Source organism: Cannabis sativa, chromosome 4 (genome assembly GCF_029168945.1).
Source record: "Cannabis sativa cultivar Pink pepper isolate KNU-18-1 chromosome 4, ASM2916894v1, whole genome shotgun sequence".
Taxonomy (NCBI): Eukaryota; Viridiplantae; Streptophyta; class Magnoliopsida; order Rosales; family Cannabaceae; genus Cannabis; species Cannabis sativa.
The window spans coordinates 42138454-42162220 of NC_083604.1; the positions used below are offsets into that span (position 1 = coordinate 42138454).

Here is a 23767-nt window from a genome sequence, read left to right on the forward strand (position 1 = left end):
CATCAGTACCAACAATAGACCAATACTTTTGGAAATTTTTTGGATTCATACTGTCTGGCCCAAGAGACTTGTCAGGATGCATTTGAAACACATCGTCTTTAACTTCTTAATCAAGAACAGGCCGAAGCAAATCCACATTATGCTCATCTCGAATAACAGGAGTAACACAATCCAGAACTTCATCCCATCCTACTGGTTCAACATTAAAAATCTTTCTAAAATAATCTAACGTAATATCACCTATTCCATTATCCCACTATCTCGAGTTCCCCTCAGGGTCTTTCAAGCTATAAATCTGATTATTGCGCCTTTTAGTAGAGGCTTTAGAATGAAAAAACTTATTGTTTTGATCTCCCGTTTGTAACCACAATTGTTTTGATCTTTGCCTCTAAAAAATTTCTCTTTGGTTAAGAACGACAAAAAACTCCCTTTTAGCTTTAAAAAATAATTTCTTCCCATCTTCATCTCTTCGCCTTTTGAATTATTTAAGATCACGATTACATTGCTTAATACTAAAAAAAAAATTACCAAAAACATCCTTTCCCCAATACTGTAAAGCTAAAAAAAAATTCTTTATTTGTTGAATTCAAAAGGAAAAAAAAAAATCCTTAATGCAAATAAACCCAAAAAAAAAAAAAATCCTTATTTGCAATATAGGCACACATAATTTCATAAAACAAATTTATTTTGATTTAAAAAAAAATCCTTATTTGCAATATAGGCACACTTATAATTTCATAAAACAAATTTATTTTGATTAAAAAAAAAATCCTTATTTGCAATACCCACACTTCTAATTTCCTAAAACAAATTTATTTTTGATTTTAAAAAAATAATAAATAAATAAAACAAATTTATTTTTGTCAAAAACATAAAAAAAAAAGAAACTTATTTTTTTTAAATTACCAAAAATAAAATTAAAGATACGTTGAGTTTCATCAAATTAGCAGTCTACGTCTCTCTCTCACATTTTTTTCTCTCTTTTAATTGCTTCGACGCGGCATTGCAGTCCCATAACCGCTAACGAAACCTCAACCTTCTTCTCTGAGCTTTCAGGTTTCTCTCTCAATCTTCAGCAATTCTCTCTTTCAATTTTCATTCATTTGATTTTCTGATGTGAGAATCATCTCTTTTTTGCGCGAAATTGGAATGTGGAAATCTCGTGATTTTTTTTTTTTTAAATTATTTGGATTAGGAAGAATTGGATCTCTGGTTGATTTTCGAAATTGGCCAGTCATTTCGTTATCCTTTGGAATGTTGTTAGATTTGATGGATCTATTTAGGAATATGTAAATTCAGATTCAATTCTATGTTTTTTTTTTCTTTTCTGAGCTGTGATCTTTTTCTTCTTGTCTTTCTGTTTTTGGTAGAATCTTTTGTAATCTGATGAGAAATCAGTGAAGAATTCAAATCGAGAATTTGATTCAGTTGCTTTTTTGTTTGTTAATTTATTTTAAATATAGTTGAGTTTATTGGAATTTATGTGGGGAATGTTGCGGAACAGTGTGAGTAAATTGTACGATCTTCGTTACATTTATGGAAACATACTTGTAAAATTTCTTTATTCAAATTTTTAAATATGTATATATTTATATATTATATAGGCGTGCGTATTGGTGTCGAAAACTGGTGTACCCGTGGCTAGTTCAGCTGTTACTCACCATTGGGTGCCTCAATTTCTGAGAATTTTTTAAAGTTTTGTTGGCAACTACTTGACAATGAATGTATATTGTCAGTTGTAACGGCCTTGATCTGCCTTAACTTTTGTTAAATCTTTCTAAAAACAAAATTTTATTTTCATTTTGAGTTAATTATAACATCTTTTAACTCCACAGGTGAAATTTGTATTGAAGCGTAGTATTAGGTTTATGAAGACTGAGCAATAAAGAATTTGGTGACACTGATACATTGCACATCAGAAGCCATCCGTGAAAATGTCTTCGACAGTCAAAGCTGAGAGGAAGGCAACCCTTGATGCAGCATCATGGATGTTCAATGTGGTGACATCCGTAGGAATAATCTTAGTCAATAAAGCTCTTATGGCTACATATGGTTTCAGCTTTGGTATGCTCCTTATGGCTTCCTGATTGTCTTGCCTGTCTAAACAATTACATTTTTCACTTGGTTCCCATAATTACTTTCTTACCTGAGTTATATTCATTAGAAATCATGTGAAACTGATGCAAGGAGGGAGGAATTGTGCTCCTTCTTATAATATAAGCAAGATTATAGGTGAAAATTGTACAATCAAAGATGTGAATTGTTTTAAAAGAAGGATTGTGTCTAGTAAAAGGAGTACAAAATCAAATCAATAGAAAGCTCAAACAAAAAGTAACTTTTTTCGTTCTAAAATGACTTGTATTATATTACACAGAATTTATTGCGTTTTAAGATATACGGGGAAACCCCATCATTTTTTAATTTGTATCATACACGGTCTCATCAATTGATATTTTCGTTCGAATGTCAAATCATGTTAAAAGATATTCTTTTCCCCCTATCTTTACTCTTCAGGGAAATAGTTAATATTTGGACTACACTCCAAGGGGGAAGCTTTGGGTGAACAAAACAGAATTTTAATTCAAAGGGAAGATATATTTGGCAAGGAAAAATATTAGGAACTAGTAGTTTAAATGGTTTAAGAATTAGTAACCAAAGTGAGGTGCGATACATTAAGTTTATTGTGCAAAGTTATTTCCTAGATGGTAAGACTAGATGCGGGGAGTTTTTGCATTTATCTAATTTTTTGATTCAACAATGATTTTGAATTATGTTTTGTGTTGTAGTAGTCTTTAGCTAACGAGAAAAAAAATTTGCGACAAGTTTAATATTGTGTGTCATAATTGCAGCTACAACATTAACTGGTCTGCATTTTGCCACAACAACCTTGTTGACATCTTTCCTAAGGTGGCTGGGATATATACAACCTTCTCATCTTCCGTTTTCTGAACTTATGAAGTTTGTTTTATTTGCAAATTTCTCTATTGTTGGGATGAATGTAAGTTTGATGTGGAACTCTGTGGGATTCTATCAGGTGAGTTCTTGTGTAACTTGGAATTGAATTTGTCTGTGTGTGTCAGTCAATAAATTACAATTTACATACATTGCTTCAAAAATAAAATAAAATAAAATAAATTACAATTTACATAATTTTCCTTCTAAATTTTATTTCAGATCGCAAAGCTAAGTATGATTCCAGTATCTTGTTTTCTAGAAGTTGTCTTGGATCATGTGCGATACTCAAGGGATACAAAACTTAGTATTTTGTTAGTTCTCCTTGGTGTTGCAGTTTGTACTGTTACTGATGTGAGTGTCAATGCAAAGGGTTTCATTGCTGCTTTAGTAGCAGTTTGGAGCACTTCGCTGCAGCAGTATGTAAGTACTTTCTTAACAAATGTTGTCTTACCCTTTTTTATTTTAAAGATTTTACCACTATGGAATGTGTGGATCATGGTATTTCTGAGATTTGAGATTGGTCTAATTTTAACTTGTTCTCATGTTGGTACATATGCAAAATAAAAAATACTGAGTATTATATAAGCTGAGATGATCCTGACCAACATATTAAAATGGTATTTGGGTATTTTACCTCACATTACAGCTAAATTAGACATGTTTATCAAGGAAACTGGATTGTTATATTATTTCTTATGCTATCTTCACTTGAGCTTACCTATTTTCTTTTTGATCTTTATTCTTTTGCAGTATGTACATTTTCTTCAACGTAAGTATTCTCTTGGTTCATTCAACTTGTTGGGGCACACTGCTCCAGCACAAGCTGCATCATTGTTGGTTGTAGGGCCTTTCCTGGACTACTGGTTAACAAGTAAAAGAGTTGATGCTTACAATTTTGGCACAACATCTGTGGTAAGCTTTACATTTTTCTGATTAATGTCCTGTTAACTTATTGGTTTAGCTTTTTATTATTAAAACCTGAATTTGCTTTGCTCATGAATTATGTGGCAGATCAGATACTTTGGTTTTTGTTAGAGTATTAGCTGTATATTAGGTGTAAAAGAATTAGGGTAACTTGTATTTAGTAGTTTCCTATTTTGTTGGTAGTTTCCTATTTCCTAGTCTCCTAGCTTTGTATATAAATATGTACTATTCTATGAAATAAACACACAATTCGAATCACTATTTTCTACATGGTATCAGAGCATTGTGATTCAAAATTCGAAATTCGAAATTAGGGTTCTGAAAAAAAAAAAAAAAAAAAAAAAATTAGGGTTTGAGTTTAGGGTTTTTTTTTTTCGAAAATCCTATTTGGAGTGAAGATTTTTTTCTCACCGCCCACATAAGAGGAGGCCGCGACCTCTCCGATCTACGAACCACGAAGTCCCGGTCGATTCCTCGCGCGTGGGGCTCACGCGCGCGCCCGGCTTACGCGCGTGGGGCTCACGCGCCGGCGCGTGGAGGCGCGTGTGACGGCGCCTTCGACGGCGTTCTGTTGCCGATTCTTCACTGGGTTCTTCTAAGCCCACTCGCATCTGTTCTAGGTTGTAATTCGGTATTTGTTTGTCTTCTTCGTGTTTGGGTGTTCATTCTTTGGTGTTCTTTTGTTCTCTGTCCTTTGTGTTTGCTTTTGAGATAATGGCAGAGATAAAATCAGATTCGAAATCAATCGTTGTTTCTGATGTGGTTCCCGTGATGTCTAAAATCACGGACCATAAGTTGATTGGTTCGAATTATTTGGAATGGAGTAAGACGATTCGACTGTATTTGAGGAGTATTGACAAAGATGACAAACGATTCGACTGTATTTGAGGAGTATTCGACTGTATGTGGTTCGTAGATCTGCCAAATTCTGGGAGCATCATGTGCAATTATTGTAAGAAACCAGGCCACACCAAGTTTGAGTGTAGGAAGTTACAATTTAAGAATCGACAACAACACTCTGCCAATATTGCAAGCAACCAAGATGCATCCTCGACAAATCGGTCCTTATTTACGCCGATGAATTTGCCAAATTCTCGAGGTATCGTGAAACACTTAAGTCTTCATCTTCTTACATCACATGCGATTGCCGATTCGAGTAACTGCAATGCATGCCTTCTTTCCAAATCCTCGAAATGGGTCATTGATTCTGGTGCCACAGATCATATGACAGGTAATTCCCGTCTCTTTTCCACTTTTCAGTCTCACAGTCCCACTTCTGTTGTCACCTTAGCTGATGGGTCAACAGCGTCTGTTCTTGGATCTGGCACTATTATTCCTACACCTATGATCACTTGACTGACGATCCTCCTGAAGAAACAAACGATTCAAGGAAAATATGGCTCCGTGAGGATGCTCGCTTGTTCCTTCAAATTCGAAATTCTATCGATAATGAGGTAATTAGTTTGATTAATCATTGTGAATTGGTTAAAGAACTAATGAGTTACTTGGAGTTTTTGTATTCTGGCAAAGACAACATCTCTCGCATATATGATGTTTGCAAAGCTTTTTATCGCGCGGAAAAACAAGATAAGTCTCTTATGAATTATTTTATGGCTTTCAAGAAAACATATGAAGAACTTAATGTGCTATTACCCTTTAGTCCTGATGTAAAAGTTCAACAGCGCCAACGAGAACAGATGGCTATTATGAGTTTTCTTGCAGGACTCTCATCTGAATTTGACTCTGCAAAGTCACAAGTTCTCTCTCGGTTACGATGTCTCCTCTTTACAAGATGTGTTTACTCGTGTTCTTCGCACGAGACTACCTCTTCAACTCCTCTTAATAGCGCCTTGGTGAGTCGTAATAATTACGCACCGTAAAGAAAACTCTACTCCAAGTGGATTTAAAGGAGGTAATTCACAAGGGACACGATAACGCACACCAAATTCAGGGAGCATCATGTGCAATTATTGTAAGAAACCGAGCCACACCAAGTTTGAGTGTAGGAAGTTACAATTTAAGAATCGACAACAACACTCGCCAATATTGCAAGCACTTAGTGATGCATCCGACAAATCGGTCCTTATTTACTGCCGATGAATTTGCCAAATTCTCGAAGGTATCGGGGAAACACTTAAGTCTTCATCTTCTTACATCACTTTGCGATTCTTGATTCGGGTAACTACAATGCATGCCTTCTTTCCAAATCCTCAAAATGGGTCATTGATTCGGTGCCACGGATCATATGACGGGTAATTCCGTCTCTTTTCCACTTTCGAGTCTCACGGTCCCCACTTCGTTGTCACCTTAGGCGATGGGTCAACGGCGTACGTTCTTGGATGCGGCACTATTATTCTACACACATGCTATCTTTATCATCGATCTTACATTTACCCGATTTGTCCTTTAATTTGCTTTACGTTAGTCAACTCACTCGTAATCTAAATTGTTGCATCTCATTCTTTCCCGATCATTGTTTGTTTCGGGATCTTATGACGAAGAAGATTATTGGTAAAGGACATGAATGCAGTGGCTTGTATGTTCTTGACCCACTTCCAGCCAACCTCTATTGCTTGTTCGAGTGTTGCTTCGCTTTTGAGGCTCATTGTCGTTTAGGTCATCCATCCCTTCCTTTGCTCGAAGAACCGTGTCCCCAATATAGTAGTTTATCTTCGTTAGAATGTGAGTCATGTCGGTTGCCAAACATCATCGTGTTAGTTTGAGTCCACGTGTCAATAAACGTGCTTAGTGTTCCTTTTGAGTTAGTTCATTCGATGTTTGGGGTCCTTCTCCTATTTTGTCTCAACCTGGATTCGAGGTATTTTGTTACTTTTGTGGATGATTATTCTCGTTTAACTTGGTTATATTTAATGAAAAATCGTTCGAGTTGTTTTCTATATTACGTGCTTTTTGTCTTTGAGATTCAAACTCAATTTAATGTATCTATTCGTACTTTGAGAAGTGATAATGCCAAAGAGTACATGTACGCTCAATTTCAATCTTATATGACCTCTAATGGCATGCTTCATGAAACTTCTTGTGTTGATACGGCACCTCGGAATGGTGTTGCGAGAACGTAAAAACGTACATCTTCTTGAAACTGCACGTGCTCTCTTGTTTCAAATGAAAGTCCCTTTAAACCTTTTGGGCGATGCGGTTTCCACGGCATGCTTTCTTATTAATCGCATGCCCTCTCGTACATTCTTAATGGTGAAATTCCATTTAAAATTCTTTTTCCTAATAAGTCATTATTTCCGGTTGCTCCGCGAGTCTTTGGTAGTGTTTGTTTTGCTCGCGATGTCAGTCCATCGTCACCAAATTAGACCCTAAGGCACTAAAGTGTGTCTTTCTTGGTTATTCTCGTCTTCGTAAAGGGTATAGGTGTTCTTGTCCCGATCTCGACAAATATCTTGTTTCTATTGATGTTACTTTTGTAGAAAATACACCTTATTTTTCATCTTCCACTACTTCTACTAGTCGGGGGAGGATGATGATTTGTTGGTTTGTTAAATGCATCCTATGCGCCGCTCCATGTTCCTACGGCGGGTCTCTTGTTCCTTCACACCGCCTCGGTCGTCACCCCCACAATGTCTACACCTCCACCACCTCCACCACCTCTACCACCTCCACCAACTCCCCTCGGCCTCCTATAGTGTACACCGGGCGCCCCCCTCCTCCACCTCTGTTTCATGTCACCGCACTGCATCTTCGTCATCGTATCTGGACATCTCGGATGATCTTCCCATTGCACTACGTAAAGGTAAACGTCAATGTACTTTTCCTATTACTTCTTTTGTGTCTTATAATCATCTCTCCTCTTCTTAACTTGTTCTTTTATTGCTTCTCTTGATTCTATCACTATTCCTAAAGAAACATTCGAAGCGATGTCTCATCCCGGTTGGCTTCTTTGCGCATGATAGAAGAGATGAATGCTTTGGTTGCGAATGGTACTTGGGTCTTGGTTGATTTACCTTCCGAAAAACGGGCCATCGGGTGCAAATGGGTGTTTACGGTTAAATTCAATCCAGACGGCACAGTTGCTCGCTTAAAGGCCCGTCTTGTTGCCAAGGGTTATGCTCAAACCTATGGAGTGGACTATTGTGATACTTTTTCCCCTGTTGCTAAACTAAAATCTGTTCGACTGTTCATTTCCCTGGCAGCTACTCATCATTGGCCTTTGCATCAACTTGATATTAAAAATGCTTTTCTTCATGGAGATCTTGGGGAAGAAGTATATATGGAGAAACCTCTTGGGTTTGTTGCTCAGGGGGAGTTAGGGCGAGTTTGTCATCTTCGTAAATCTTTATATGGATTGAAACAAAGCCCTCGTGCTTGGTTTGGTAAATTTAGTCAGGCTGTTGAGAAGTTTGGTTTGTGGAAAAGTAAGTTAGATCATTTTGTGTTTTATAAAAGATCAACTGCTGGTTATTTTGTTAGTTGTGTATGTTGATGACATCGTTATTACTTGGAAATGATGCGAAGGCATCTCATCCCTTAAGTCTTTTATTCACACCCGAGTTTAACACGAAAGATTTAGGGAACTCGAAGTATTTCTTGGGGATTGAAGTTACTCGGAGTAAACAAGGTATTTTTAAATGGAAGTATGTACTTGATTCTAAGCGGGAACGGGAAATTGGGATCAAAACCTTGCAATGCTCCAATGAATCCGGTTTGTGCATCTTACACGTGATGGGAAACCATTTGAAGATCCTGAGAAATATCGCGGAGTTAGTTGGAAAGTTGAATTATTTGCTTGTGACTCGTCCAGGATATTGCATTTCAGTTAGTGTTATCGGTCGGTTCATGTCTTCCCAACAATTCATCATTGGGCGGCATTAGAACAAATTTTATGTTACTTAAAAGGAGCACAGGGACGAGGTATAGTTTACAAGGATCATGGACATACCCGAGTTGAGTGTTTTTCGATGCAGTTGGCGAGCTCCAAGGTAGATAGACGATCCACTTCGAGGATATTGTGTATTTGTTGGGGGCAATGCGGTCTCTTGGAAGAGTAAGAAACAAAATGTTGTATCTAGATCCAGTCTTGAATCGAATATAGAGCTATGGCCCGGTCGTGTGTGAGGTAATATGGATTTATCGCCTTTTGACCGAATTCGGGTTTAAGACTTCTATTCCGGAAAATTATGGTGTGATAATCAAGGCGCTCTTCATATTGCCTCGAATCCCGTATTCCACGAGCGAACTAAGCACATTGAGATCGATTGTCATTTTGTTCGTGAGAAAATTCAACGAAGGTCGATCTCCACGGGATATGTGAAAACCGGAGAACAACTAGGAGATATTTTTACAAAAGCTTTGAATGGGGTGCGGATAGACTATCTTTGTAACAAGCTGGGCATGATTAACATCTATGCTCCAGCTTGAGGGGGAGTGTTAGAGTATTAGCTGTATATTAGGTGTAAAAGAATTAGGGTAACTTGTATTTAGTAGTTTCCTATTTTGTTGGTAGTTTCCTATTTCCTAGTCTCCTAGCTTTGTATATAAATATGTACTATTCTATGAAATAAACACACAATTCGAATCACTATTTTCTACAGTTTTCAATTAATTGAATTATGACTTATTTTGAACAAAAGTTATGATGCAAAGGAACATTTGGAATATTTCATATAACTATTCAAGATTATTATTGAAAAGAAAAAAAGTACTATAATACTAGATTTGATAATCAAATAACTAATTTACGCATTATCAAAACTACAATAAATAACACCCAGTTTGTTTCCTCAATAATTTAACCAAAGCTTGCTTATTGATAATTATTTCTTACTATTTGAATAATAAATCAAATTAAACATAATAGTTAATTATAATAATATTAATTGGATACAATATAATAAGGAAATAAAAATAAATATTTCTTGGATTAATAAAGTTGGGCGTGTGTGTTGGAGTTACTAAAATTTTACAAAAACGCAAGTATACTCTTTCTGTATGTTGAGTGAGTTTATTTGACTATTGGGTGCCTAACATTACTAGCCACCCAAATTTCACCTTGTTCTCAAGATGAAAAAGAAATTGCCATTTGTAGAAAGACCCACAATACATTCAATTTTTTGGCAGCTGCTGCATGTTGAGCTCAAGTGTTAGAGACCAAGCTTTAATATGGCTTCAGACGGACACAACCTTATTTTGAACAAGATGAATACACTTTCATCGTGATGGCCACAAACGCATTTGAGGCTAACATCTCCATTTATAACAAATTTGTGCGTGCTAGTAGGTGGGAACTTAATTTGTAAATTTAGTTGATAGACTAAACCAAGTACTCTTTTGGACAAAGGAAATTCAGACCCAATTCTTTTGGCTGAGTTCTTTAGAAATTGCAGCTGGACATATTTTCTGGTCATAGGTGGTGTCTATATCGCCCTTCAATGACATGACAAGTCTAGAGGCCAAGAATCATGACATCTCCTCTTCATGTCAGCTAGCACAATGAAGTTGACTTTGTTGGACAAAATCCCCACCACCCTTGCGACGAACCAAGCAACAGTTGAAATACTGTAATCGCTGCCTTCTACGGTGCCAGCATTTCCTTAGGACTTCTCTGGTGGGTCATAAACAGAGAAAATAGTTTAGGTCCTGTGGTAGTGTCCCTTGCACTGATTCTAGTAAAGAAAACTGTTTCTCATCACTGTTTTCTTCCCCATCTAGCATTTGAATTGCTCTTTTGTGGTCAAAGATGATTATGGATTGTGAATCATTCTCACCTTCACCATTTAAAAAATCTTGCTCTAGTGGTTTCCTAACACTACCACCACTTTTGTTAGCTCAGAGACACATTCTTTGGAAATGTTATGCACAAGGATAGGCATTTTCTCTTGTCTCACATATTTTTCTCTAGGTGAACCCTAATCACAAAGTGAGTGTATTCCCTTGGTTGTAAGTGTTTAATGCAGTGAGTGTCACTATTGCAACATCTCCATTACGGTGAGAAGCTTTGCTTGTCACCATTGATGAAAGTTTCTGTATGAATAATCTCTCTTAATCATATCTAGTATAATAGGGATTTGATTCATATTGAGAATTCATCAGTTGTTGGCTTCATGTCTAAATGATTCCACCTTTTTAATTTGACTGTCTGCTGCGAGCTTCAAAAACTTATTTTTCCATGCCCAAGATGAATTCTCTGATACCACTGTTAGGACCCAAATAAATTCTCACAGAGGAATAGAGAACATTACAGGAACCTGTTGGTATTTGAAAGACCACCCCTCTTCCAAGAGCAACAACTCTACTCCAAATTCATATAGTAGATGACCCCTTTCAATCACTCTTGCACTGTTTATGTATACTCAATATTTCTAGGACTATTACACTTACCCGAACCCCTTACTTTTGAATGACAAAATATATACTCTCTTTTTGAAGTTCTTGCACACTCCCCACTACTTGATTTATTTCCATTTGTTTGACTCTTGCTGCCTAATAGTAACCTTTTTGCCCTTGCACACCTACTACTTGAGCTATCCTTGCATGGCTGAGAAAAAAGTAACCATGGAAAATTGAGATGCTTGTCCTTTACCCGCAAATGCTATTTCGAAAACAAACATATGTAACTACCTGTTCTCACTTTAGCTAGTGTTCTTTAGCCCCTATTCTATTATACATATCAGTTCATGAAGAATAATATTATGTGACATTTCTTGGAACATTCAAGTGATGAAGGAGAACATGTAGTGTTCCCTAGAAAGTATAACTTAACAACAAAATAACACTGTAGCGTGAAGGAAATTTAAAACACAAGTCTGAACCACAATATGAGATGATTTTTTATTTATTTTTTTTAAAAGAGCCACAACTTTTCAAATTTTCTACCAGATTGAAATTTTCCTTCAACCATTTAAACTAAGAGCAACACAAAAATAGTATAATTCTGAAGCACCTTATACATTTACTTGTGCCCTAAGTGCCTATTGTGAAAAAATGAAAATATCTCACTAGTTGTAGAAGCTGTGAGTTGTCATAACCGAACAGTGTGGTCCCAATGTGTTATAAATTCTTGTTAGAATATTCCCTGCTGTAATGATTAATTTGTAATTGTGTAAAAAGGTCTAGGTCATTATTTTGTATAGTGGACAAGTCATTATAAATACAAGCAATCAGCCAATGATTTTGTTGAGCTGAGTTTTCATTCTTTTTCTCTTCTTTTCTTTTGCTCTCTATTTTTCCTCTGGTTCTCAAACTTGGTATCAGAGCATTATGACAAGCTCTGGAGACACTGTTTGCAGGTGACCCTTACCCAGAAAAACAATTGGTGTCTAATGTTCTTTCTAGTCTTGACTCGAATACTTGCCAATTGTGCTTCAAGTTGAAGCAAGACCATCTACATCTTGTCAAGAGCTTCAGGATATACTCCTGAGCATTGACAGTAAGTTAGACAGGTTAACAACTCTGTCTGGATCCTTCAAACTACCACTCTCAAGCTCACCATCTGCTAATATTGCTGCTACTAGATCTTCTGGTTTTTTAGGAAATAGATCTCCAAATCCAAGCCATTATGGTCATGGAAATCGTGGTAGCCCTGGTCAATCTAGAGGTGGTAGAGGACCTGGTAAATTCAGGGGTCGAGGAGGAAGAAATCAAAGCAACTCCAAATCCACTTGTCAAGTTTGTGGGAGATATGGTCATAGTGCAGCCTATTGTTATAATTGGTATGATGAATCATACATGGGAACAAAGAAGGTAATAAACTTGAAATTGCTGATGTTGGTAAAAGTTTGATACCTTTGGTTAATAACTCTCTAATTTTGAGTAGTGTTCTGCATGTGCCAAATAAAACTAAGAATTAACTTAGTATCTCTAAACTTACACATGATAGTAATGTGTCTGTTGAATTTTTTGCTCGAATTGTTTTGTGAAGTAACTGGAAACAAAGAAGGTGCTCCTCCAAGGGACTCTTAGAGATAGCCTATACCAGCTTACAAATCAGCAAGAAGGTCTTCCCAACCACTCAAGTTCTATTTCAATTCTAAGTCTGTCAAACATTTTACTTGTGTTGTTTCGTTGTCAAGGGACAAGCATGTTGCTAGTTCCAATTTTCTTTCCTAAAGGATAGGTGGCATAAACGTTTAGGTCATTCTTCCAATTGAGTTTTATGAATGAAAATGAAAATGAAAACCAGTTATAAAAGCTTCCACTATGAGAATCATTCTCTCAATTGTTTCAAAGAATTGGGAAATTAGACAATTAGATATCAATAATGCATTCCTGAATGGCACCTTACAAGAAGATGTTTACATGCTACAACCTCAAGGTTTTGAAAATCAAAATCAACCTGAAGTAGTGTGCATACTAACCAAGTCTCTCTACAGTTTAAAGCAGGCTTCAAGGGCTTGGTATAAGAGGCTAAGAGCAACCTTACTAAACTGGAACTTTACAAACTCAAAGGCAGATTCTTCCTTGTTCTTCTACAAAGTACCTGGGATTGTTATTATGGTTCTAATTTATGTTGATGACATAATTATAATAGGGAACAATGTTGCTGAAGTCAATTAATTCATTGATAAGTTGAATGAGATGTTTGCTCTAAAGGATTTAGGATCACTCCACTTTTTCCTTGGAATTGAGGTACACAGAGATGAAAGAGGTCTTTATTTGAATCAAGGAAAATATGCTAAAGAGCTACTTGTTAAAGCAGGAATGATGCATCTCAAACCCTGCACCACTCCTATGACAGTAGGTAAACCTCTATCAAAATCAGATGGTAAACTTCTAGCAAACCCCCCAAAGTATCGAAGCATCATAGGTGGCCTGCAACACTTGACATATACTAGACTAGATTTATACTTTGTTGTCAACAAATTAAGTCAATTTCTGCAGTCCCCTACAACAACACATTGGAGTGCAGCAAAAAGAGTGCTTCGATACTTAAAGGGAACAACCTATCATGGTCTTCACATCAAACCTTTGGATAGACTTGCTATCACAGGATACTTGGATGCAGATTGGACATGTTGTCCTAATGATAGAAATAGTATTGCTGGATATTGTGTTTACCTTGGAAATACACTTGTATCCTGGTCATCCAAAAACAAGCAGTTTTATCTCGATCCAGTACAAAATCGGAGTACAGGGCCCTTGCACAAGTAGCTGCTGAAATTGCATGGATACAAGCTTTACTAAAGAGTTTGATGTCCCTTTTCCATGTACTCCCATCACATGGTGTGACAATATGGGAGCTAGTGGATTGGCAACTAATCTTGTTTATCATGCTCGCACAAAGTACATTGAATTAGATGTTCATTTTGTAAGAGACAAAGTGATTAACAAGACACTTGAAGTTAGATATGTTCCCTCAAGTGATCAAACAACTGACTGCTTAACAAAAAGCTTAACACAACAAAGATTTCATTTCTTGGTGGACAAACTTGGAGTTGTTGAAAGTTGAAACACCCTCAAGTTTGAGATGGGCTGTGAAGAAATGAAAATATCTCACTGGTTTTAGAAGCTGTGAGCTGTCATAACCGAATAGAGTGGTCCCATTGTGTAACAAAGTCTTGTTAGAATATTCCCTGCTATAATGATTAATTTGTAATTGTGTAGAAAGGCCTAGGTCATTATTTTGTACAGTGGACAAGTCATTATAAATACAAGCAATCAACCAATGATTTTGTTGAGCTGAGTTTTCATTCTTTTCCTCTTCTTCTTTTGCTCTCAATTTTCCTTTGGTTCTAAAACTCCTATGTTACCCGGGTTTTCCTCCACCACAAATGAACTTCCTAATAAATTTGAGTAGGAGTCAGACTAAGACTAGTGACCTCTTGTCTTTTTTCAATTTTTTTTCTTTTTTTTTTTTAACTTGTGCCACAAAATATTTACATTTCATATGCATACTGAAGATAACATTTCAGAAACCACATACTGAAAAACAGCCTGCATTATGTGTACAAGAAACAGATCAATCTCTCTTACGAAGTGTGAAAGTATTCATGCAAGTAAATTTCCAGAAGGTTACGAATTTGACCACACAATCCTACATTAAAGCCTTTTTGTTTCTTGAATGATGCCATTAAAAGTGTTGTAAAATATCTTAATAAATGTTTAGAGAAGGTAGCTTCATAGGGCTTGTAGATCGGCTTATTTTGCTTTGTTTTGAATACACTCAAGTTATTTTAGATAAGTGTATGATAATTGTTAATCATTATGTTTTGTTCAGGTTTTCTTTTGGAAAGTTCTTCTAAGTAAGATGTTTTTCCCGAATTGACTAGCTGAATGTGTATTGAGAAATGATTGTTTTTGGGGAAGACACTCTTTGGAAATCTTTGCACTTGTTTTTGTTCACTTATATGTAGCTTGTTGAATATAATTATGACGGAAGCCACCTTATATTTGTGAGTGATAAACTAAATGAACACATCATATCTCATGATAAAAACTCAAAGATGATCAACTTAGAGTAGAGAAAATGTTTCTATGGTCAATTATTCAGTTATGAAGAAGTTGGTGGGTCATGATTTGTTTCTGTTCTATGGATAAGAAGAGGATAGGACATAGACTGATTCTTGTATGCCTAAACATTTTTTCTTTCTGTTATAATTGCTATTAGTATTACTGATTCAGACTACTTCACTTTGTCATGTGCAGTTATTCATTATCCTATCCTGCACCATTGCAGTCGGGACCAATCTTAGCCAATTCATCTGTATCGGCAGATTTACAGCAGTATCTTTCCAAGTTCTCGGTCATATGAAGACAATTCTGGTCCTCATCTTAGGATTCATTTTCTTCGGCAAGGAGGGACTCAATTTACATGTAGTCTTGGGTATGCTCATTGCAATCTTGGGAATGATTTGGTATGGCAATGCCTCATCAAAGCCAGGAGGAAAAGAGCGCCGAAGCTATTCTCTCCCCACAGCCAAATCCCCAAAACATGATGTCTTATTAGAACCCTCTGACACAGATGAAAAGGTATAGAATTCACAAAGAACAAAGAAGAAAAATAAAATATATATTGAAGAAGCAGAAGAAGAAGAAAAGTTGAATAATTTGGGAGCTGCTTCACATTACTTGGCAGATCACTTAAATTTATCACAATTTTTTTTTATTATTATTATCAAATTTTGTCATAAATTCAATTTTACAAACTCAGATTCATATTTCCGGAAGTTTTCATAGGTTTTTGTTGAACAGGTTAAAATTTCGGCAAACACATTGTTCTACATTTATTTTTTCATAGTAATTTATTTCCCCCTAGGCAATTTTTACCCACTATGCTCAATTATTTATCTTGCATTTGTATAATATTTTTGCTAATGCGCTTGGGATTCCCTTTTTATTTTCACTCTTTTTTTTTTTATCCCTGGTGAACATTGTTCATCATGGACCAGAATACATGCTAAAATTTCTGTGGTTACTGAATTTCTTTTGACAGAAGCTAAATTCATTGTCTGTACATATGAGACATACTGTGAAATAGAGTTAAGTATTATTAGTTTCTTGGATGCATTATTATATTTTGTTCGCTCTGCACATAATACATATCACCAGAACTTGAATAAAAAAAGCTCATTGAATGCCTTACTTCAGTGTTAGGTAGGCACTTACCTTACCTTAGGAGTAACCTGAATAATTGAAAAGCCGTACAGGAATTTATTAACAGACTTACTTGTGGTCCCATTATATCATATGTTAGATCTGCTTACTTAATACAAAACTCTATATGAATAAACAGTGTCACAAGCCCCATGTTTGCAATTTTTTGTTAGACAATAGGGTGCTCTTGCAAACAGTGAAGTTTCAGTTAATAATATAGGGCATTTATGGTATTTTGTTTTCCCTGAAGTTTTTATGGTACTTGATATCTGCGTTTGGTTGTGGCTATCTGGCACCATGGTTAGTATTTTTCAGAATTTTAAAGTTTTAGAAGCTGCTCATTACTCTTCTGTGTTATTTGGTCAAAGTTTAATAGGGATGATAATTTGACTGCACTATTACCACTGAGTGTTTCTAGTAGCTATGATTTTCAACATTGCAAGATAATAATAATATGATCTCTCTCGCTTCTCTAAATTTTTGTCAGATACACTGGTGTCTACCACTTATTAGCATTGTTGGTATCACAAAAGCTGTATTTACTTTAGTAGTTTTCAATTTGAATAGTCTATAACTTTAGGGTGCTATAATCAAATGAAAATTATTATTTATTATTATTATTATTTTAAAATTTGTAGTAAAATGATCTTTTTAAATTATTTATTATTTATATTATCTTTTGCTATATAAATTAATAATTTTTCTTTCATATATATATATTTTTTTTTTAAAATTAGAAGGATATTACTTAAAGATTATGATATATTTATATTAGTTTTGTTAAATTCTTTTTTATTTAAAAGTTATGTTAACTTTTCTAATTTTTTTATGAGTTATTGTGGATTGTTGGTATATAAATTTTGTTGTACAATATATTTATATTTTGTTGTATAGTATATTATTATTCTTTGATGACATTTATTTTTTTATTTTTCTATGTATAATAGTAGTATATAATTTTGTTAGTATAATACAAATATTTTAATGTATGTATATAATTTTATTGGCATACTATATATATTTAATTTTTATTTTTATACATTTTAATTGTATAATATATTTTTATTTTAAATAATATTTAATTAGTTTCTATTTTATTATATACACTTGTGGTATATAATTTTGTTGTCATAGTATATATATTTTAATTGTAGTATATAATTTAGTTAGCATAGTATACACATATATATCAGTTATATATATATACATATATATTTTTTTTATTATTGTTGTTAATATATATATTTTAGTGAATGATATATGTATGTTTTGTTATACGGTATATTATTTTTTTTAAATAATATTTAAATTCTATTTTCTATTGTACTTTTATTGACATAATATATAATTTTATTAGTATTTTATATATTTTAATTTTTATTATTGTTATTATATATATTTCGATTGTAAGGTATATATTTTTTGTTATATGATATATATATATATATAAGTGTATTGTATAGTATATTATTTTATTTTAGATCATGCACATTTAATTTTTATTTTAATATATATAAATGTAATATATAATTTTATTAGTATGGTATAATTATTTAATGACTATATTATTTTGTTAATATGGTATATATAATTTTTTTTTAATAATATTATATTATTTTATTTATTTTTTATTGTAAGTATATATATTTTATTGTATGGTATATTGTTTTTATTGTTTATAGTATATCATTTATTTAAGATGATATTTAGTTTTTATTTAATTATATATAAATTTTTTAGTATGTATACATATTTTAATAGTAGTATATATAATTTTGTTAGCATGATATATATTTTTTGAATATTAATTTAATATTTTTTGTGGTATATAATTTTATTACTACAATATATTAATTTTTATTGATACGATGTATTAAATACTGATATATATTTTATGATATAATATATTTATTCGTTTTTGTTACAATAATAATATGCAATACTTGGGATGATAATTTAAAACGTCGTAATAAGTCGTATTGTATTGTATTATATTGAATTGAATTATATATCATATTTTTATATAACACTATGTTAAACTTTAGTTTATACTAAAATATTATATATTTAGGTGTCTATAAAAGTTAATACCACACATAGTCTTACATAAAAATATTGCATAAAATATAATTTAATACAATGCAGTATAATACGGCGTACCAAACGAACCCTAAAAAAATTATATAACTTAATTTAATTATTATGTATTTTTTTTTTAAAAAAATAATATGTAATAAATATATTTTTATAATTTTAATTAGCTAATTTATTATATTTAACTATTTTCTTTATTTTATAAAAAAATGACATTTACTAACTTAATGTTTCAATTTAAAATCATTTTAGATATCAGTTCATAATCAAAAATAGGTGTAATATTTTTAGTAGCCCAATAGATATAATACCAAATCTATATATTTATAAAAAAAAGAGATAAATACTAATTTGGACCATTTGTTTTACAAAAATTACTAATTGGACCCTCTATTTTGTTAAATGACAAAATAGACCTTGTATTTTTTAAAATTGTACAAATAGGACCCTAAACTAATTTTTTTGTCAAAATTAAATTTAATAATAATCCGATTTAAAGGTGTTATGACAAAACTGTTTATATTTTCTGCATCTATTCGTGTTAGGAATTCTCTTCAAGTTGGTTATATTAAAAAAAAAGTTGTCAAAAATTAAGCTCAAGGTCCTATTTTTACCATTTTGAAAAATACAGAGTCTGTTTTGTTATTTAACAAAACACAAGGTACAATCGGTAATTTTTGTAAAACGCAAGGTCCAAAATAGTGTTTACCTTAAAAAAAATGGTAACTTTTATTAATATACCTAAATTGCAACAAAATTACAATTTTTATGCACATTACACCCTTATAACAAATCATATATATACAGCTATCACAAGATATAAAAAATGAGAACCAATTTTCACCACCGCCATTATAGCTCTGCAACTCTACATTCGAAGCTCCATGAATTCTAAACAAAAAATTCATCAGAATCTTCAACCGATTTTAATAATCGAGCCAAACACAGCGACTGATCAACAAATCACATGATCTTCCATCTTTCAATTTACCATTACAGATCTACCAAAAAAATTGAACTGATTTTTCAAAAAAAAAAAAAAAAATAACAAATAATCAACCAACAAAAAATTTGATTTTAATCATGGAAGATCATGATTGAAGCTCTAAAAATAAAAAATTCGTTAACCTGATCTAAACAAAAACACAACCTTCAAAATCACCATTGAAGCTCAACAACCTTTTCGTTCCTCTCAACATATTGCTGCAATAGATAATTATAAAGAGCAACAAATCAATTTTTTCCAACTCTAATTTGTTCAAAAGCTACAAAAACTTGGAGAATTTCTCTAAAATTTAAAATTCTGCTAACATTCTTTTGCTATTTTTTCATCAAAAAGATAATAGTTCATTGTAATAGCAACAAATAATATGTACATTCTTTCGCAAACATAATAATGTGTATATCCAATTACACATATTGAGTGATTTTTTCTAAAAATTTTATTACTGTACATTTAAGAAATATGTAACCAATAACATTGGTGTTTTAGTACAACAACAAAATTGTAGATAAATGCTGTTATCCGTATTTTTGGAAGGGGATACGTGGCATTCCCAATGCGAGATTACTCATTTAAGCCTTGGTCAAAGGCCCTAGCGAGACTACTAGCCTAGTTTGTATGGAAGGATGGGCCTCAAACCTTCCTGAGGCCCAAGATACTTATATCCAAGATTGGATCTCTTTGGATCCGAAAGGGCATCCTGCCCGAATATGAAGAAGCAGTTGAGACCCTTCGGATGAGCATCTGGGATACGTATGGAAGGGCAGTTGAAGAGGCATCCCAAAATCCTTGTACATGATGACGTGATGACCCAGTGACATCGAATCCCACTGAATCAAGGATTGTGCCCTGTGTTTGAGCCTAAGGATACGAGTCCTACCAAAAGGAAATCTCCCTTTTGTTCGACAGCCACTATTATGACACTACAGTACACAAGAGCGGCACACGCAAGCCATCTATCAATATCGCGTGGTCCCCAAGCATACGAATCGCCTCCGCCCCATGGGTTGGGCCTCAGTTCGTGGGCCCAAAGGTAACATACCTTATGTATTTACCTTATTAGTGGGTCATACTTACATGCAAACCCTAGCGGGTCATAGATATATTTGAACCCAGATTCTAACCTATAAATACCACATTATACCCTCATGTAAAGGGTTGGAAATTCATTGTGTAAACACTATAGCAAGAAGCTATGGTTCTTAAGCCTGTAAAGAACTCCACTATAATACATTAAGGCTACTTAGTCAAATATGATTGACTCATGGACTAGGGTTCATTAACACCCAGACCACGTAAAAACATCCATCTTTATTTTTTATTACGTAGTTTAATTTCTTAACTCTTTTATATTCGACTTTCAAAAATCTCAGTAAATATTTTGGTACTTTCATTGAGAGTTGAAGAAAGATTTGAAGCTATGTTGTATTTATAACAATGGTGGCTACCAGAAAAACCACTGTTGTATAACCCATTGCCCAAGGTTAAGATGTCGTCATGGATGACGTTAACCCACCCCCCACAGTGCATGCCCAGCGGGGCACTGCGAGAAATGGGGAGACGTCAGAAGCTGGCGGCCATCCGACCAGTAGAGTTCAGCATTAGGAGAAATTTGTCGATGAAAACCCCATCAATCTTATGGAGATAGTGTTCATCCTTAAATACCTAAGATGTTTCCCATTTCGAGTCAATGTGTGACTTTGGTTGTACACTTAACACAAGCAAACCACCATTAAGTTGCAGGAGAAGAGACAAGATATGTGTGAGAGTAACAGAATGTAACAGAAAGAAAGAGAGAAAGAGAGAATGAGCTAAAATCAATTTTGTTATTGATATGAGAAATATGCTCATTGTATATATACAAGTATAAGTTAGTTACAAGCTAACCAAAACAAGAAGACAAAAAGCTAACAAATAACTAACTCTAACTGTATAAATAACAGAAAATATCAGACTCATAATGAGTCTTAAACACCCCCACAAGCTCAGCTTGGTTAGGAACACTAAGTTGAGTTTGTCTTTGAAAAGGAACAACCGTGTGCTGGAAAGAGGCTTTGTTAAAATTTCAGCTATCTAATCATGAGAAGGAGTGTGTTTGACAAAGAGTTACTTGGACAAAATTCTTTCCAGTACAAAGTATAGGTCAAGCTCTATATGTTTGGTTCTTGAGTGCAAAAATGGATTGGCTAACATTAGCACAGTACTCTGGTTGTCCACTAGATTGTTGGAGGATGCTAAAGCTTAAAACCAATTTCTATCAATAAAGCTTGAATCCACATAACTTTAACTGTAGCATTGGCCAAGCTTCTATATTCAGCTTCTGTGTTGGAACTCGAAACAGTCCTCTATTTCTTTGAAGACCAAGAGACAAGATTAGGACCAAGATATGCACAGAAGCCAGATGTTGATCCCCTATTATCTGGATCTGATGCCCAGTCTGCATCACAAAAACCAATGAGGGAGAGAGAGGAAGATGGCTGAATGAGAAAGCCATGGTCTAAAGAATCCTTGATACATCTCAGTATCTTTTCGACAGCTTTCTAATGAGACTCTAAAGGAGTTTGCATAAACTGAGATACTTTGTTTACTGCATATGAGATTTCAGGCCGTGTAATTGTGGCATATTGAAGTGCTCCAACTGTACTTCTATACAGAAAAGGATATGAAATGGGATTATTACCAAAAGCTAATAATTTTTCACCTCTAGGTATAGGTTTTGACTAAGAATTGGCTTCCTGCATATTGACTTTGGTAAGAAGATCCTCAATGCACTTCTTTTGACATAGATGAAGACCTGATTGTGTATGATGCACTTGAATCCCAAGGAAGTATGCTAAGTTACCGAGATATTTTAATGCAAAAGAAGAATGCAACTGAGACACTAGGGCATGAATTACATCAGTTGAGCTCCCTATAACAAAAATATCATCAACATACACTAATACAAATAGTGTGTGTTGAGCAGTGTGACATGCAAAAAGGGAGTTGTCAGCCTTAGAACATAAAAAATTAAAGAATAATAGTGCTAATATTAGTTTATGAAACCATGCATGGGAAACTTGTTGGGTTTTGTGCCCTAAATAAAACCCATTTCAATATAATCAGATTTACTTATTAATAAAGATCAGAAATAACATTTTATGTTGCATGGTTCACATGATTTATTTCATGATTATATATATATATATAATGTATGAATCCTATTTAAGTCCAGAACATATGAATTTATTAAAGATTATAGTGTTGTCAGCACAGTGGAATATAATCTTAATTATATGTTCGAAAGTTTATTCCCTGATTTTTCAGAACACTGGATTTAGTCTGACATGGTATAATCAGCGATAGGTATTCTTACACCTTGGAAAAGTGTTATGTCCTTTCCAGGACAATGGCAAAGTTTACCAGTATCGGATGTATGGAGTATACATCGGAAGGGATCGATATTGAACTTTGATTAGATATATTAGAATTTACCGTAATATCTATTCAATTTAATATCACCTGTTGATCCTAGATCAAATGATCTTAATCCTGATATGATTAGGTTCAATCTCAAGAGTGTTATTCGTGTTCTTTAATTTGTTAGTTAAGCCTACTTTTGGGTCAGGGTGATACGTACATTTTGGGAACACGGTAGTGCAATTAAGTGGGAGCGCTAACATAAATATGGAATCTATAGCTTCTATCTGGCGAATAGAAAGTAAAGGATGATTTCCTTCGAGCTTAACCAAACGAAAATAAATGGTGGAGTACTCATTTCACTTAGCTGAAATATCATTTATACAGGGTTAAGTGTTTTAAGGATAAAATACATTGTAGGGTGTTACGGTAATTTAATCCCTTTACAGTGTAAATCATCTATATAGAGGATCATTGATCAAATTAGGATTATAACAATAGATAACTAATGACGTGTCTATATCGTGGAACATATAGAGCGTTCTATATGACTGAGAGTGCAATTCCAAGTTCTAAGAGTGGATTCAATAAGGAATTAATAAGTTAGGGGATTTACTTGGTGAATTCGGTTTGACTTATTGGAAGTTCGGTTATATAGACCCATGGTCCCCATACTATTTGAGACCATACTGCTTGTAAGACTCAGTAAATTAATTTTGATTAATCAATTATAATTCTAAAATTAGACTATGTCTACTTTATGAATTTTCACTAAGCAAGGGCGAAATTGTAAAGAAAAGAGATTCTAGGTTTATTTATTAATTAAGATACTTTATA

General features: G+C 33.9%; 1 protein-coding gene across 2 annotated transcripts; it reads left to right on the forward strand.

Annotated features, from left to right (window-relative positions):
• The first annotated feature begins 901 nt into the window (after positions 1 to 901).
• Positions 902 to 16108, forward strand: LOC115714028 (UDP-rhamnose/UDP-galactose transporter 4). 2 transcript variants are annotated; one of them, XM_030642540.2, is made up of 6 exons: positions 902 to 1056; positions 1836 to 2064; positions 2850 to 3034; positions 3175 to 3375; positions 3706 to 3867; positions 15487 to 16108. In XM_030642540.2, the coding sequence occupies exons 2-6, from the start codon at positions 1935 to 1937 to the stop codon at positions 15814 to 15816; spliced, it is 1008 nt and encodes a 335-aa protein (XP_030498400.2). In that variant the 5' UTR covers positions 902 to 1056; positions 1836 to 1934; the 3' UTR covers positions 15817 to 16108. The 2 variants fall into 2 exon arrangements, with proteins under 2 accessions (XP_030498400.2, XP_060970085.1); XM_061114102.1 differs by having other exon boundaries at positions 1051 to 1116.
• Positions 16109 to 23767: the final 7659 nt, after the last annotated feature.